The sequence below is a fragment of the Aedes aegypti genome, chromosome 3 (genome assembly GCF_002204515.2).
Source record: "Aedes aegypti strain LVP_AGWG chromosome 3, AaegL5.0 Primary Assembly, whole genome shotgun sequence".
Lineage (NCBI taxonomy): Eukaryota > Metazoa > Arthropoda > Insecta > Diptera > Culicidae > Aedes > Aedes aegypti.
The window spans coordinates 358,546,512-358,564,140 of NC_035109.1; the positions used below are offsets into that span (position 1 = coordinate 358,546,512).

Below are 17,629 nucleotides of genomic sequence, written 5' to 3' on the forward strand. Positions count from 1 at the left end.
GAGAGCTCATCGGCCAGCAGCCGAAGCACCGAGCGGACCCGAACGTTCACGAAGCATCGAGGAGGGTGTGTCTGTGTGAGTGCTTTCCAATGTATCAGCACATAAGCGAGCGTTGATGGACTGTGTGACATGGGAAGGGTAATTTGCTCCTTCGCCACCCTCGCCTTTGTCCCGCATGGACCAAATTGGTTCTGTAGCAGCAGCACTAGAGCGAGGGCCTGGCCGAGTGCGGTGCAGCTACTGGAGTTAAGCGCACCAATACCGAAAGAAGAGCCGGTTCGCAGCTGGAGGGTATGTAAATTCAATCCCTCTATGTACACCCCGAGATGGGATTGTGATTACCAATACAGGCGAGCGAGCGTGGAGAAGTGGGATGAGGGAACGAAGGTGCGGACGGAGGGATGAGCGAACTAAAAAAACAACCTCTTTGTTATGTATTCATGGTGTGTTTCAGGAGGTTTCTTTGTTCACAGCTGTGATCGAGAAGGCGAAGAGGAAAAACGAACGGAGAGGAAGTGAGATGGATGGGGTTCGGAAACGATGGCAAAGGGTGTGTGTACATCGATGGTAGCCGAACGCACCGGCAACCGGCTTAATACCGGTGCCGAAGTAGAGAGCCGAACGAGAGAACAAGGAAAACGGTCTACGTTGGGAGCAGTGAGATTGAATGGTGGCGCAGCCGAAGGAAATCGTGCACTTCGGGCGAGCCGAAGTGGACTGTTGTAAAGTCACGTACTCAGTTTTGGGTTCAAGTGCTGCTAGAAGGCAGGTACCGAAGTGATGGGGCCGAAAGCCGAACCCGGCCTGGTGCGAGTGGTTATAAATAGAGGGACGGCTGCCGGCCGGGTTAGTTAGGTTCTTTCAATTGATCAAGTAATATCGTACATGAAGAGAAGCAAAAAGCGCAGAGAGAAATCAGAGTTTTATCTGAACTTGGCAGTTTGAGTCAAAAGAAGCACAGAAAATCAACAAGAGAGTCGCGAATAGGAACAAGAGAGTCGCCGTCTTTAAATGAGCAAAGTACACACAACGTTGAGTTATTTTGTAAATTTTATCATTATTTAGTAATTAATGCCACTAGTAGACTCTTAACAAATTGTCACCAAAAGTTACAAAGTTTTTGTCTGTGAAACATAGAAGAAGAAGCAAATCAGCAGCATCGAACGTTCTCGTGTGATACAAGTGCCGGAAGCAAAAGCGCAGCTGAGTTCGAAAAACGCCATCAGTAGCAGAAAACGGCAGCAGCAAACGGCAAACCGCGAGAAGAAAATCGATGATTGTCGAAGTCGGTGCGAGCTACATAGCGGAAGAAAATTTACAAGTTATGCTCTACGCAAAGAACTGAAACAAGTGAAACACAATCCTCTTCGCAAAGTAATGGTTAGGAATTTCAAATTTTGCCCGACAAGTACACAAAGTTGAAAATCGTTCGGAGCAACAACCGCAACATCAACACCCACAAAATACAAATGGAAGAGTAGATTATTTAATGCAAGTAAAAAAGTAATATTTAAAAAATTACAAGTTAATAAAAGAAAGTGATAATCAAGTGCTGTGAATTACAAATAATAAATTTTAATCATAAGCTAAAGTTAAGAGCTAAAAGAGAGTAAATCAACCCCTCTACGCAAAAGAAGAAAAAGAAAAGTGGAAAACATCAACAACAAGTCAAACAACGGAAAAAAGTCGAAAAGAAAAAGTCAAGCGAAGCGTAGCTGAAAGAAGAGAAAAAAAAAATCAGTTGCACATCGCGAACGAGGCACCAGTGGACGCAAATATCCCCTTGTATTTATGAGTGCGAATTTCGCTGCCATCGACGATCTGGTTGAAGAGTTTCTGAAAATGGAACTCATTTCCGTTCCTCCATATCCAGGCCAATTGGGTTATCTAGGATCAAACAAAGTCAACGGTAAGTAGACGCAAATTTATCAAACCCAAAAATCTCTTCCTCATGACGCGACACTGCCGTCACAAAGAAAAATAGGGCTGTTGATGTTTAGCCAATCATCCATCGCTAGCCACCCGCATATTCCTCAACTCTTCCATTCTCCCTTTCCTGCCATCCAAATGCGTTACCAAACGCTCAATTCACGTTACATCACTTGCCTTGGTTGCGCTGCCTCACATTTGCAAGGCCCCACTTGGATTTGAATAAAGTATCCAGTTTTATTCACACTGTTGCTAAGCGAACTTTCTCGTCCACCTCGCACAGCGAGAGAGCCGAGCTTGCAGCAACCTTCAGCATTTTTTTTTTCGCTTTTTGCTTCCCCCATCATGCAATTGGGGAGAGAGAGCGAGTTTGCACAAGGGCTGCGTGCGATGAGCGAGAGAGCGAGCAAACGACCTCCTACACACCCCGGTGTTCGGCACGCATTCGTTGCGCACCTTCCTCCCATGGGGTGCGGGAACGAATGAGCGAGCGAAAGAGGAATCGGTAAAAACATATGAGCGGCCGGAGCCGAACAGCTGATCGCGTGCGGTTCGCTTCCCGGTGCCAGCTGTTGGGAGCCGCATTCGCTCTCGAACCGTTGACCGTGCCACATCGCAGCAGCTCTGCTTTGAACTAAACGCGCTCACCTTCCAGCACAGTCTCTTTGCTGTTTGCTCGTCTGTAGCGTCCATTGCGTTGAGTTGTGGAAGCTGTCGCAGAACTGGCTCTGCTGGAATTATCACTCGCTTCGCTCGTCGGTTGCCTGCGGTCGCGAATGTGCTATAGTAAGATTCTTTTTGCTGATGTTATGGAAATAGATTTTTGATTTATTTTCGGGCTGAATTTCTGGAAATCGATTTGTTATAAGGTCCGGTGCGAGAAAACAGCTGTTTCTTCATTGGTGAGAGCTCTCACTTTCCTTTCTAATTTCGGCTCTCTTCTGCTCTTCAATTGTGCTAAACTCCAGTTTCCAGCCATTATGGTGGAATTTTCTGGAGAAAAATCGATACCGTTTTCGCTTTCCATATCGCTTTCCCGGGAAGGGCTAGCTGACGTGGAATTTTCCTTTGAAATTTTCCTGGCAGCAATCAGCTGATTGCAGAGGGTTTTCGCGTGCGCTCTCTCTTTCTCTCCAGCCGTGCTCTCATCCAGTGGAGGAAAATCGATTTCAGCCAAGACTCTACTGCTGGTGGCCCACATCAGCCGGTTTCTGTGAGTGTATTGTCTTTGGTGAAAAATCAATTTCACTGATGGTTCCGTGAGTCCTTGAAAATTTTCTCGCACCGGAAATCGTGTTTCACCGTGACGGCAGTGTTTCTTCTGATATATTGTGCCCCCAGCGTGAAGTTAAGCTAATGAAGTGTTTGTTTCTTTCTCTGAATGCAGATTTCCGAACACCGTTGATGCCGATACCGGCAAATAGTAATAAGAACGCCAACCAACGCCATCATCAGTCACAACAGCAGCTACCGAGCAGTCAGCCGGTCAGCCAGCGAAGTCACCATCATCACAATCACCACCATCACAGCCATCATCAGGCAGCGCAGGAGAACAGTCAGCCGCTGGAGCCGGCGACGATAGCCCTTACCGCATCACCCCATGAAGATGCCCTGCAAGCGCTATCCGCCCGACTCGAGTCGGAACTGCGCACTGCCAAACGGCGGCATTTAGCCTGCACCGAAGTATTACTCCCGGCCGACCTTCTGCCACGGATAGCTTCGCAGATGTTCGAACTTTCCGAGAAGGAACCGTGCGGCATCCGCGGGTGCACGGTTTACATCGAATTCGAGGACGAACCAGACAACAGCAGGTAGGTTTCACTTTCCGGGGCCTGTCCGTTCAACTCGAGATGGGACTGATACAGCAGTTCAACAGTGTCTAACCTATTGGTTTTTGTATTCTCTTCATTTCTTACAGACGGATCGCCACCATGAAGACCGATCCTACCACCGTATCCACCTTCGAGCTGTATCTTACCCTTCGGCAAGACCGAAGCGGCTGGACTTCGATCCTGCCACAGTTTCTCAAGTAAGTATCTTCCCACCGAGGAAACTAGAAGACCCAACTCTCTCCCCCATCAGTTGACCTAATTTCTCGACGTTTTGTCTCTTCCGCAGAAATCTGGCTCGTGGCAGTACGATAATGATCAGTCCAGAGTTTGCACTGACCAAGAACAAGCTCTATCACACCTATTCGGACTAAGCCGTCAACGTCGTCAGTGTCGTCGCTTTTTCGACCATTCGCGTGTGCCCCCTGAACTGTTACCTCTGACGAGGGGGGTTACACGTGAGCAAAGGTAGGAATGAACTTTCCAACTCTTTCCAACCGCAAAACAAGTGTATCTGTGAGAATCGTTAAACAAAAGTCAGCCTCCTCCGAATGCGAATCGCGGGGAGAGGTCTCCTGGAGGTCCCGATGGTTGGCTGCGAAGTTCTTCGATTTGTTTTTAAGTATTTTATAAATATTTAAATCCGTGGCTGGTAGCGATGCTAACAAACGAAATTACAAATCAACCAAGTGATTGCGTTTTTCGTAACGAAAACGCTAGTAAGAGAAAACAGAAAAAAGGCAGTGTAATTGTATCCAGCAAAAAAGAACACTACGTGAAATCTCTCTCTCTGAACATTTTTCCTTTTAATTTTTGTGTACAGAAAACAAAAACTGATTCAAAACATGCAAAAATATACAAAAGAATCGTCGCCATTGTGAAAGTTTCGAGTTAAGGAAAAAAAACAGCAAGACAAAAAAACGTGTACAGTTGGACGGAACATTGATTCGAAATCTTTTCGTTTCGTTGTCGGTGTTGATCAAAGTAGCCTTTAAACCCACATTTGAATATGAGAGGTCGCGATTGCCGTGGAAGGAAATTTCCAGACAAATTATCCAGAAGGAAAAACAATCAGCTGTCATATGGGAGCTGTCAACGGGCAGCATATAGGTATGATTTTTCAAATTGTAACAACTTTGTGATGATTTCCTAGTGATTTTTTTAATTGTTTCGGAGCCAAACGCTTCCGGCAGTGCTCCTCAAACGAGTGAACTGTCGGAGCTTTTTCGCTCTGGAAATGTTAAGTTTTTCTCTCGCTACGAATAAGAAATGTTTTATGGTCGCAGCAAGCTTGTGTCAAAATTGGTTTGTCTTTTCAAAAAATAAATTGTTTTGATTTGACTCTAGGATACTCAAATTGAATAAAATCGATCTTTTATATTGATTTGGTTGAAATTTTTTCCTCATTTTAATCTCGAAAACAAATTGGTGTAGAATGTTCCTAGGAAACAAACGTCAAAATCAAAACAAACGAAGAATAAAGTTTTTTGCGGGGGGTTTAGCAGGGGGAAAAGGCGCGGGTCGGAAAAGCGGCGAGAAAAACAAAGCAAACCGATAAAGCATTTGTGAGTAATCTTTTTAAGGCAGTTTTAAGGCTTAGCGAAAGCGTATTTTTCGAAGGGAAGATTTTTTTCAGTGTCTCAGAAACCCGTTTTTTGTCTCTGTGTATGTAAATTATCGATTAACGATTATTAGCTGTTAGGAACGTCGCCACGAAGGTGAAAGAAGCAAGAGACGAATACAACTTGTTTATCATTTGTGATATTTGCGCTAATTACAGATCCAGCTCTGTTCTCCTTAAAGATTTTTTTAAACAAGCGATAATGAATGCTTAAGTCCGCAACAAAACAGGAAATTTTCGGGGCCGACATTTTCTTTTTTCTTCTGCAAACTTCTTTTTATTTGATCTCAGAGTTAAAGATAATCGAGTAGTTGTAATAAATAAATTATCCACCAACGCAAGCAAAGTTTAATCAATAGGAACAAACAGCTTTTCGATTTTTGCAAGAATTGATCTCCGAGGAAACAAGAGAATTTTCATTCTTAATGGCGTATCTTTTCCTTTTTAACAAATCAAAAACAAAGCAAAAGGACGCTGCAAAAAAACTCACTCATACTCACTCACTCATGTGCATCCAATATATCAAATTAGAACTCGTATATCAATTATCAAGAACCCTCCTTTCCTACTGTATGACCGTTAGAAATCGAATTAACTCAAACAAACACACACACACAACAAAAGCAGACGCGAAAATGGTTTTCACTAAAAAAAAACAGAACGAAACGTTTCTCTTTTTGCAGCTGTCACCATTTGTCACGGCAAACGTCACACACAATGAATTTAAATAACAAAAAAATAAAAACAAAATAGTTATCGTCGATATGTGTCTGTAGTAGTTTATCAGCAAACCATCAATTACTCATAATCGTGTAGTTTGTGACTCACACAGTAATAGAATAAAATTTAGCGTTCCAAATTGTTCGAACTTCGGTTGATCGAAAACTGCGCGTAGCTGTCAAAAGAAGCAAGCGATTTGGCCTTCGGTCACTTTTCGGTAGCTCGATTTCGGGACTCTCCGCTGACGATTCGCATCAGTGCCAAAAGACCAGTCAGTCTCGGGAACTGTTTGTCGAACTGTAGGCGAACACTTGTAACGTAAAACTTGATCAGCTGAAGAACTCACCCACCTCCGCCATCGTTTTCATTTCCGCGGATTTTCCGCTCTGAGAACGGAACCGTTTCGCGAGAAATGGTGCTCTGATAGTCTGATGCTGGATCTGGAGGCGCGAGGGGTCTGCAAAGTCGAGTACGAGGCGTGACCGAATGCCAAATTGCTTCCGGTATGAACTTTTAAACACATTTTGGTTGGTTTTCAATTTTAAATTCCGCGGAAATCTGATACAATAAATTGATAACAAGAAAAGAATGGACGAAATCGTGATTAGGATGTAAGGGCAAACATATTTAAAACGAAGAAGCGAAATTATTATTACCGTAAACAGTGGAAAATGAAATGTTTGATACAAAAAATATTGTGTGTGTGTTTTTCTATATTTATATAATATTTATCGTAAAAAAAAAAACAAAATACTATAAAAATTACTAGGATTTTCAAATTTAAAATAAATTATTACAGAAATAAAACAAATTTTTAAACCCACAAACAAACCACAAAAACAATTTAACATCTACGTCAACCAAACGTCAAAATCATAATCTATGATTGCTTTTCCTTTCTAGTAAACAAAATGTCCGTACTTGGTAGAAACATAATGCAACCTCGAGTCAATTTTACTTTCTAATTTTCAAAATCTCATTTTTCACATTAATTTCTCTTCCATTGAAATGTTTCGTGAAAAAAAAAACAAAAAAAATTCTTTAAATAACGATTAACAAACATCTCTTGTTCGTGCGTAGAGTTTGACAACGAAGCTTTTCGGCGCTCGCATCGAGGGGTACAAACCCGAACGCACAGCTTCGGCCTCCGAGGTGGGCGCCGAAAGGCGATTCGTGCTACGAAATTTCTCAAAAAATGTGATACGATCTTAGTTGAACCAATAAAGTAAAAGATAAAGTAAACGATCTAATAGTCTACCGATGAACTTTAAGAACTGTGTGGCGCAAGTGAAATCCATATCCCAGAATATGTAGAGCGCGGTTTGCAGTCGGCGCCGATCGAGCGTGACGCACCGCCAGATAAAATTATATTGAAGTAAACAAAAGTAAAATATTGCGTAAACGAAAACCAACAAACAATGGAAACAATGGACACGTTAATATACTATATGTATGTAATAGTAGATTTTCGTATACTTATCAAAAAAAAATCCAATCATGGAAATTAAAGAAAAATAGTAAACAAAAAATCATAAACAAAATATCAAAAAAAAAAGTGAAAAAATCCAAAAAAATCTACTCTTTTGTTTGTATTGACAATTTTTGTGGAGCGTGAACTCCGCTCCAACCGAAATCTGTTTTTAATTTCCCTTGTATTAGTAGTACTAGCGGAAGAGACAAGCACAACGTGATCAAGTAATGTTAAAATGAAAGAAGGACTTAAAAACCTTACAACAAATGAAAAAAGCTAAATGTTTGTATAAGTGTATCGATACATGCATATATTCGAACCCCGGACAAAAAAAACTTTGTAGACTGTTAAGGATTCAATCTCGTTCATATCCAGTAGCAGCGGCAAATAATACAGAAACAATTTACACAAAACAAATCTATAAAATCACAGCAAAAAAACTTACAGTAGGATGCTTCTTGAAATTCATCGCAAACTATCTCATTTTTATCAAATTCATCATCGGACATTTACGTTTTGACAGCTTCTCGGAGATCAAAGTAACCTCTGTGCGCACACTCACAGGGATAAAAAAAATTCTCTCGCCCGATACAGTTTAGCTTTGCTCGCGTGGCAATCGTGCCCACGCCTCAAACAATAACGCATAGGAAGGAGGAGAATAGGAAGAACCGATCGTGTACAAATATAATGGATAATAATTGTTAATCATTTTTATTATTATTATTATTACTATTATTAGCTAGGATTAGTAGGATTCATGGTGCGGTGAGCGGTGAGTGCCAGCACCCCGCTTCACCGCATTCGATCGAAATACTTTTGAAACACAAATAAAGCGTGGAGCGCCTCGATTACTACACATATGATAGGCTTAATCTGCTAACGCATAATCTTTAACAGAAAGACGCATACGCAGACGATGAGCACTCGGCTTTTTTATTTGTGAGGAGCGAGCGAGAAAGCGAGTGCAAGAGGACGAGTAATCAAGCTTCAATTTTGAAGATATCAGCGACGATTAAGTTTTGTTTTTGATTTCGAAAAACGAAAATGCGAGAGCGAATTTCATCATTTATTTTGATTGTAAGTGTGATCTTAACTGTAGTGTTTTTTGTGTCACTTTTTATTAAAAAGCCCCTATTTTATTTTTTCGTCTTACAATTCCGCGAATACAAACACAAAGTCATAGTCATTTGTTTTTATTTTTACTATGTTATTTAGTCATGTTTCAGTTTTTTTTTGTTTTTTACATAACTATTTACATTTAAGTCGAGCATACAAGATTTTTCTCTCAGATTAAGGAAGAAAACTCTAATCGTGATATTTATGATTAATAAGCGAGCGCAAGCACGTGAGCACGAGCAAAGCAAACGAATCAGGCGAGAGGAAGAGAGAAAGCGCATGGAAGAAGCAATGGCAGCGCGTCAACGAGAAGCTGGCAGCGCACGCTTCGATCCGGGATTGTTTGCCATTCTGACAGCAATCAAATTTTGTTTTGTTCTCTCAGTTTTTCATTGCCGCAAAGCTGGCATTGGTGGCTGGAAGTTTTGCGCAGCCCCAATTATCAATCAGTATTTCAGTTCGCGCAGTTCGTTTGATCTTTGCTTTTGTGTTTATCGAGTTAAGCGATTTAGTTCTATCAAATCGAATCAACTTCGTTTAGTTTTGATCTTCAAAACCAGAACAAAACATCAAACAAACAAACAGCTACAAATTCGAGCCAAATTTTCATTCCAAGTTTTATTGCCAATGAAACTTTACTGAATTTGGTTGAACGATTGTCTCTCGCCAGTTGCCGTCATGCGTGTTCGAAAGCGGCTCAGAGATCAAACCTTGCCCAACTCAATCCGCGGTTTCTCAGCAAAGGACTACTTGAGCAAGGTTCGATCGCTAGGTATCGTCTTTCCACGGACATAAACACTAAATAAGACGCAGAAAAGGGCGAGAGACAAACGCAGCGAACAAACAAAACACACAACAACAAACGAAAAGCGAGTTTTTGTTTTAGGTTAGGTTTTTTAAATTAAACAAACATAAAAAGAAAAAAAAACACTAGGTATCTCCATTAAACAAATGATGCAAAAGAAACGAGCAGAAGAAAAAGAAAATCAGTTTTTGTTTTTTTACGAATGGGCCAAATTAGAGCCGCAGGAAAATGGATTTTGTAACGTCGAGTAAAGAAAGAACGGACGATCGAAGGAGGAGAAAAATACAAAACAAAATATTAAGTGATAGTATCTAAAAGTGATAATAATTAAGAAATGAAAAGTAAGAATAACAATTGTAATCGAGCAAGAAAAAATACAAATAATTATTAATGCTATTGATGCAAACCACATTAATTATTATATCATTTGTAACAAACAGAGCAGAGAGAATGAAAAACAATGCATTATGGCAAAACCAATGAAAAAAAAAAATAAAAAAATAGTAAACACTTAGGAATCCACCGTTTTTAAAAGTAATATTTTCTCTTTCTGTGGAAATAGTGGAAGCAAACACAAATGTATTATGGAAGTAACAAAAAATCCAGAAGAAAATACGAAAAAATATAATAAAAAATGTCAAAAATTGAAAAATTAAAACCCTTTTCTTTTATTTTACTCCGTTTTGCAACGCACTCTCACACTCTCCTTGGCGTCGATACAGTCGTGGATTCCCCCTTATCTTCTTTCGCTTTCCTCCTTACGCGTAGCCCTTTTTCACTTCGCTCCAGTCAATCCGAAAACCTCCCTCTCGCCTAACACTTACTCTTATCCAACACGAAGAGAGTGCATTTCTTACTAGTGTACACAGAAAGAGAGAAAATTACTCGCACAAATACATACACATCTAAATTGCATGAAAAAAAAACGTTCATCTGAAAAACACTTACTCAATCACCAATCCATTGTTCTCTGTCATCTCTCGTCTCGAATTATCAATGGTACTGTTGTGCGAATATATAATAATAAAAAAAACATAAAAATACAATGAAAACATGAAAGCAAGTACAAATAAACCTTCTAGCTAGTAAGTTTGAAAGAACAAACTCAAAAATAACGAAATCGAATGTATGCATGCAACTCGCTCTAAAGCGAAAGCACAAAGACGTCAAGCAAAAGAAAACATAAAAACGAAAAAAAATGGCAAAACGTCAAACCCTAACTACCGCTACTAAGCAAAGCAAAGCAAGCAAGCAGGACAAACGCTGCGCGCGCCATGTGAAATCTAAATGTCGATAGATCGAAGCAAGCTTCGAACAAAACTTTGTAGCTCGTAAGATCCCCCCCCCTTAACCAACAAGCAAACAAAACAAAACTAACTGATCTTTGCTAGAGCATTCAAAGCGAATAAAGGGCAAACCTGATGGTTACAAATCTATACCTTAACCCCCTACGAAAAAACCTTACACATATAATTATAGTGCGTGCTGATAGACGCAGATTTATTTCCTCCTACACTCTAAATGAGTTTACTTAAAAACCACTGAAAGCTGAGCAAGAACAAGAAGAAAAGAAAACCGCATGATAAGTGTGTATTGAGCTCCGTCTCTGACTATTGTAACTGATGTTTTTTTTGTGAGAATATTTTTTTGATGAAACCAAAAAACAAGCAAAAAATCACGAAAGCTCCAGCAAAAATTCTATGAATTTGTGAGTGATCGAAACAAAAAAATTGGAACAAGAATACAAATTTTATATCGAAAATAATATCTTCAATCCATGACTGTTCTTTGTTTACTGAAACAATCCGAAAATCCTTCTGAAGCTTATTTCTACTCTTCTCAAATTATCGTCATAGAAACTAGCAAGGTTGCTTCGATTGTTTGACCGAGGAGAGCGCAAGAAAATCGCAATGTGGTGATGCACTCGAGATTGTTGTTTGTTCATTTATTTTTCGGTGATCGCGAAACTTCTATCGCTGACGAGCGCTGGTCGCTGGTCATTGGCTGATAGCTGCTGTACGGTTAGGTTACGTACCTACACATATTTACCTGATGCCAGAAGAGTGCTGCAGTTGTCGTGGTCGGCGTTGATAATGGTGTCGTTGTTGTCAAGCCCCGACTTGGCGCTGTTTTTTTTTCGTTGCTTTTTGGTTGGTTGCGGTGTTTGCGGGATGTTGTTGACTCGGTACGTAGAGATTGATGGAAGCTTCGATTGTGGAATGGTGTGGTGTAATCGACGACAAAAATGACGGCCGACCGATCGGTGATGGTTGAAAGTGTGATTCCGGTAACGATTTCTTGACACAAACAACCAATAGATCTTAAGGCTAAGCAGCCCGTCATTTGTTTTGGCAGCCATGTTGACTGTGCAGCTCACTCTCAATTTCAAAGCAATCAATCTCAATGATCAATGATCATGAACAACATTGATCCGGAAAAAGTATTACAATATACGCTTATATGCAGAAAGTATAAGTAGGGTAGGTGTACCAGTTATGGACATAGTGGTTCTCTATTTCACCATATGTGATTAATTTGATGTCTTTTAATTTTGAAATGTTTTGTGTGTTGTAGAAGTTGGAATTAAGATATATCTTGATGTTAAAACATTCAAAAAGATTTAAAATGTGAAAGTTTACAAAATTTCACATATGGCCAAATAGGGAACCACTATGGCCATAACTGGTACACTCTCCCCTCTGATACTCTTTTAACTACGTCGGTGAATAATCATCTGATTTTCTTGAATTTTCTTGATTACTTTGAAGTCGTGAGTGAATTAGTAACAATCATCAAGGGCGTGAACAAACTGCGATGACGGCCCAATTCGACGGGTTCTATTTAAATTGGGATTATTTCAACTTTATTCTACTTTAACCTAAATTAAGCTGATTTTCCAAGGTTGTAGTTTGTCTTTTGTTCCATTAAAAAAAAACAAATTTGGGTCTGCTCTACGCAAAGAGAGGATGCATTTACCCAAATTTAGCTTTGGGAAGATATAACTCTCTCTCTTGTTTTTTATAACGTTTGTTTCGAAGAGAGGGAAATCCGGCCTATAAAAAATACAGTCAAGCCTACATTATCCAACATTTGAAGGGACCATCGTTTCATCGAAATATCGAGTAATTGAACTGAAATGCATTTTTAAACTTTTTTTTGGACCATCAAAGTAATTATGGAATTGTGTGTTTAGTAATACAACGTTGCATTTTGTAAATCGAAAATCAAAAATAACAATTGAACAAACGGTTTTGTCCAACGTAGATTTCAACTTCTTTACCTCCAAACCTACTCTCAACTGATAGAAGAGGTTTGATACTCTCAAAATGTTTTGCAACAAGATCAACGACTATCATCTTCAAAACTTAGTGTTAGAGACAGAACTAATCAAATTTTAGAACTCTACACAAACATAGATGATTGGTGCTTCGAATTGAGTAGTTTTTATAGTGTACAAAATTCGTTTAGAGGCAAACGAGGGGCTGGGTATGAATTCGTATCATGTATTTTGTTAAGGTCTAGAAGATTAACTAAGACCTATAAGCACCTCTAAAAATCGCTTATCATACAATGGTCGACATTCGTTGAGCCGAAGTTCTAAAATGGATATGAACCTTTTTAAGCCGTTTCAAGCCGTTTTAAACCATGGCTAGTTATTTGAGGCCATTTTAAACCATTTCTACCCATTTTAAGCCGTTGTAGTCATTTAATATCGTGTTAAGTCATTTAAAACCGTTTCAAGCTATTTTTAGCTATTCTATGCCGCTTCGAACTATTTTAAGCCGTTTTCAGCCAGTTTAAGACGATTTAAGCTTTTTTAGTCGTTTGAAGCCATTTTTAGCAGTTTGAGCCATATTGAAGCAATTTTAAACCTTGATTATCGATTTTAAGCCATTCCAAGCCTCTTGAAGCCATTTTAAGCCGTTGCAAGCCATTTTAAAGGCGTTTAAAGCCATTTTAGGTCTTGTTTAGCCAGACGCTAAAAGCCATTTTTAAGAGCCATTTTAAGCTGTTTTTAATCATTGTAGGCGTTTAAAGCCATTCAAGGCTGTTTTCAGCCATTTTAATTAGTTTCAAGCCATTTTGAGCGGTTTTAAGTCAATTTTTAGTGATTTTAATTTGTTTTAAGTCATTTCAAATCCTTTAAGAACAATTAAAGCCATTATTAGCCATTTTTACCTATTTTAAGCCATTCTATATCGTTTAAAGCAATTTCAAACCGTTTCACGCCATTGTTGTCCATTTTAAGCCGTTGGAACCACTTTAAACCGTTTTCAAACAGTTTAAGCATATTTTAGGCTATTCATAAGTTATTTTTTTGCCATTCTAAGCCGTTTTAGCCATTTAATACAGTGTAAAGCAATTTTGTGCCGTTTAACGCCATTTTTATCCATTTCAAGCTGTTTTGAACCTTTTTAAGCCATAATCAGTCAGTTCAAGCCTCTTTATGCCGTTTTAATTAGTTTTAAGTCATTTAAGGCTGTTTTTAGCCGTTTTAAGCCAATTTAAGGTGCTTTAAGCGATGTTAGCTGTTTATAGCACGTTTAGGCAATTTTAAGCCTTTTTGATCCATTTTAAGCTGTTTAGAGTTTTTAAAAGCCATTTTAAGCTTTTTTTTTTTGTCATTTTAAGCCGTTTAATGCCGTTTTGATTCATTTTTAAGGCGATATGGCCGTTTTGAGCCGTTTCCCAACAAACATATTAGCTGCATAACAGTTGAAAAAATCACTCTCAAGCGTATTTCAGTAGAAAAAACTGTTATTCAGCTATTAATGTTACTTGTGTTTAAGGCGTTCAAAGCCTTTTCAAAGCCCTTTCTAGCCATTGTAAGCCTTTTTTTTTTGTAATTTTAGGTGTTTTAAGCCATTCACAGCCGTTTAAAGCCATTTTAAGCCGTTTAAGCCATTTTCAGCCATTTCAAGCCGTTTTGGATCATATAAGTCGTTTTTAACATTTTAAATCCATTTTAGGCCGTATTAAGATGTTTCAAGCCATTTTCAAGGCGTTGAAAGCCATTTTAAGCAAATTCTTAGACGTTTTAAGCTGTTTTTAGTCATTTAATGCGTTTTAAACCATTCAAAGTCGGTGTTTTAGGCGTATTTAGCCATTTTCAGACTATTTTATCCAATTCACTTAGTTTTAAGCCAATATTAGCAGTTTTAGGACATGTTGCGCCATATTGAGTTTTTTAAAGCCATTTTAAGCCATTTTAGTTAGGTTTAAGCCGTTTTGGGCCGTTTTGATCTCATTTAAGGCGTTTAAAGCGATTTTGGTCGTTTTAAACCATTTTTAGCAGTTTTGAGCCACCTGAGCCGTTTTGAGTTTTTGAAGCCAAATTAAGCCGTTTCTAAGGCGTGTAAGCCGTTCTAAGCCATTTAAAACCGCTCAAAGCCTTTTTAAGGCATATTAGGCCATTTTGAGTATTTTGATTATTTTAGTTAGTTCAAGAGGAAAATAACCATCATCGTTTTATAAATTTTCAAAACCAGTTTTTTTTTTGCTCAAAATTCAAGCAATGTCCAAGAAAATCTATCATTGCATTACACTTGCTATCTGGATTGCAATGATAGATTTTTATGGGGATTTCTTAAAATTTATAGCCATTTCGAGCCTATTTTAACAATTTTGAGCCGGTTTAAGCCATTTCCTTTTTCTATTCCATTTTCAGTCATTTTCAATTATTTCAAGCCATTTTTAGCATTTTCAGCTTTAAGCCATTCAGAAGCATTTTGAGCCATTCAGAGCCATTTTTATCCTCTTTAAAATCCGTTTTAAGCCATCATCTAAGCTTCAAAAACAGTTTTTCTGTTCAAAACTAAACATTACTCGATGAAAATGTGTTTTCACTGTGTTTCGGTTGGAGAACAGAATACAGTGAAAACATTCTCCTGTAAAATTGGTTGATTTTGAACCAAAAAACTGCTTCCGAAAATTCCTAAATCAACTAGGGGAATAGCACCAATTTTGGCATACTTTGTATACAAATCGGAAAATTGGCAAAGAATTCTTGTACGTCGATAATTAGTGCTTTCCTCTACGGATCCTGCGCTCTCAAAGTAATTTTAAACCATCTTTAGCCGTCTCAAGCCATTTTAAACCGCTTTCAACCATTTTAAGCCATTCTAACATTTAAAACATTGTAAGCCATTTTGAGTTATTTCACGACATTTGCAGTTCATAGTCATTATTGAGGCGTTTCAAACTGGACTAAGTTTTTAAAATCAGCCTTTATGATAGTTTATGCCGTTTTGTGCCATTTCCAGACATTTTTAGCCATTTTGGTCATTTTTGCCGTTCTTTGCCGTTTTGAGCCATTTTAATTCATTTGAAGCCATATTAAGTCGCTTAGGACCATTTTGAGTCATTCGAACCATTTTAATATTTGTTTGGTTATTTAAGCCGTTTTAAGGCATTTCAAACCGATTTAAATATTGTTAAGACATTTTAAGCCTACTTTGGTGCCATTTTAAGCCTTTTTACAATCCGTTTAGAGTCATTTTCAGCCGTGTTCAATACTTTTTAACAGTTTAGAGTTAAGGTACCGCGGGGCAAGTGAGAATACGGGGTAAGTGGGGCGTTTCGTCATAGCTCAACTAGGAAAAGTTTTTCATGGGGGTATTCTTCTAGAAAGTTGAAGATACAATGACAAGGAATGTATTTAGTACTAAACATATTGTTATTTTTATTACCATGTGGTTCATGTAACAGTTGTCAGTTCAGCGCCATTTTCAACTTGCATGACAAATTGTGACACGTTCCACGTCTTGCATTGACTCGCAAAAAATAAATGTGTTTTAAATCGAATTTCCATCAGTATGCTATAATTTTGAGTATTATTACAAGCTGCTAACGATAAACCAGTATTTTGTTTTCATTTCATATGAAATTTTCGATGGTCTATCTTACCCCAGAATATATTTGTACCTGGGGTAAGTGGGACCTATCAAAACAAAAACCAGAATCAAAACTTTTCGTACACGTTTCATATATTCTCCTAGAGAGTAGCACTAAAACATTCAAACAAATGATTTTTATCAAAAAAAATCAACCTCAAATTACGTAATTGCATAGGAGGGAGAAGAAAAGTGTTATTATTCTTTATTTTTAAATTTATTTTTTATTTTTGAAATATGGCTTAAAAATTGAACAAACACACAGCTGAAATTTGAAATGCATCATGAGAACGATTACTCTTCTATTCTATTTGAACTTTATTTGTCATTTCTACCAAATTAAGTAGAGATGGAAAACAATTCCACCCCATAAGGTGGTTTTCTGCCATGCATATAAATAATAACAAAACATATTTATAATTTCGTCAATTATTGATTGTTTATGTTCTACATTTTAATTAACAACTTATAAATGATATATTTTGAACATGTTTAATACCTCTTTACGCTTTTATTGAGGAATTTTCAGTTAATATTAAATGTGAGGTAACATACTATTAAATAAAGGGTTTCTTCCTAAAACGTAACGTATTTTATGGTTGATCCCTTATGTACATCAAATATGTACTTAAAATTAAAAATCTATGAATTATCAATCCTATTATTGTAATGGTTGACTTACTGATGTGGATTGACGCATGAAACTGGATGTGTCCCACTTGCCCCGCTTAGCGAGGCAAGTGGGACCATTTGCTCATTCAAAAACTTTCTTCCAAGGTTTTCACAATTTCGAAATTATTCGATTAGTTTCATGCACACACCAGCAAATATGTTGCCAAAACGTGATTGTGTTGTTGGATTTGAAAAATATTGACATTTGAAAATTTTATTGAACAATTTGTTTGAACTATCGTTTTTTTCGTTCCCACTTGCCCCGCGGTACCTTATCTAGCCGCCGTTTTAAGCCATTTTAAGCCATTATTAGTCATTGTGAGACATTTTAAGCCATTTTTTTTTTTTTTTTTTTTTTTTTTTAAGGCACTCCGTGCTCTTGGCCACTACTGTGCCGGAATCAGTTAATCTGTATCTTCCTTACCGATACAGTTCTATTTTTAACTAATCTATATTTACATCTGCTTTCACTCTCTTCTGCTCTTTTGCTCTCACACCGAGCAGGTAGGAGAGTGCTCTGCTGTTGGTCCAATCGATTTCCATAAGCCATAGTCAATTGCTCTTGCGGTGGTT

The 17,629-nt window shown here is 38.2% G+C and overlaps 1 protein-coding gene across 2 annotated transcripts; it reads left to right on the plus strand.

Moving 5' to 3' along the window:
• The first annotated feature begins 832 nt into the window (after nucleotides 1-832).
• LOC5569968 (protein scylla) lies at nucleotides 833-10,616 on the plus strand. 2 transcript variants are annotated; one of them, XM_021854366.1, is made up of 4 exons: nucleotides 833-1,909; nucleotides 3,317-3,740; nucleotides 3,848-3,958; nucleotides 4,048-10,616. In XM_021854366.1, exons 1-4 carry the CDS (start codon nucleotides 1,792-1,794, stop codon nucleotides 4,130-4,132), a joined length of 738 nt encoding a protein of 245 aa, XP_021710058.1. In that variant the 5' UTR covers nucleotides 833-1,791; the 3' UTR covers nucleotides 4,133-10,616. The 2 variants fall into 2 exon arrangements, with proteins under 2 accessions (XP_021710058.1, XP_021710059.1); XM_021854367.1 differs by lacking the exon at nucleotides 833-1,909 and adding an exon at nucleotides 2,508-2,715.
• The last annotated feature ends 7,013 nt before the right edge of the window (nucleotides 10,617-17,629 follow it).

Coding starts and splice junctions, on each gene's coding strand:
- LOC5569968 (XM_021854366.1), top strand. CDS start 1,792: ATGAGTGCGAATTTCGCTGCCATCGACGATCTGGTTGAAGAGTTTCTG. Junction 1,910..3,316: donor AGGATCAAACAAAGTCAACG/GTAAGTAGACGC, acceptor CTCTGAATGCAG/ATTTCCGAACACCGTTGATG. Junction 3,959..4,047: donor ATCCTGCCACAGTTTCTCAA/GTAAGTATCTTC, acceptor TCTCTTCCGCAG/AAATCTGGCTCGTGGCAGTA.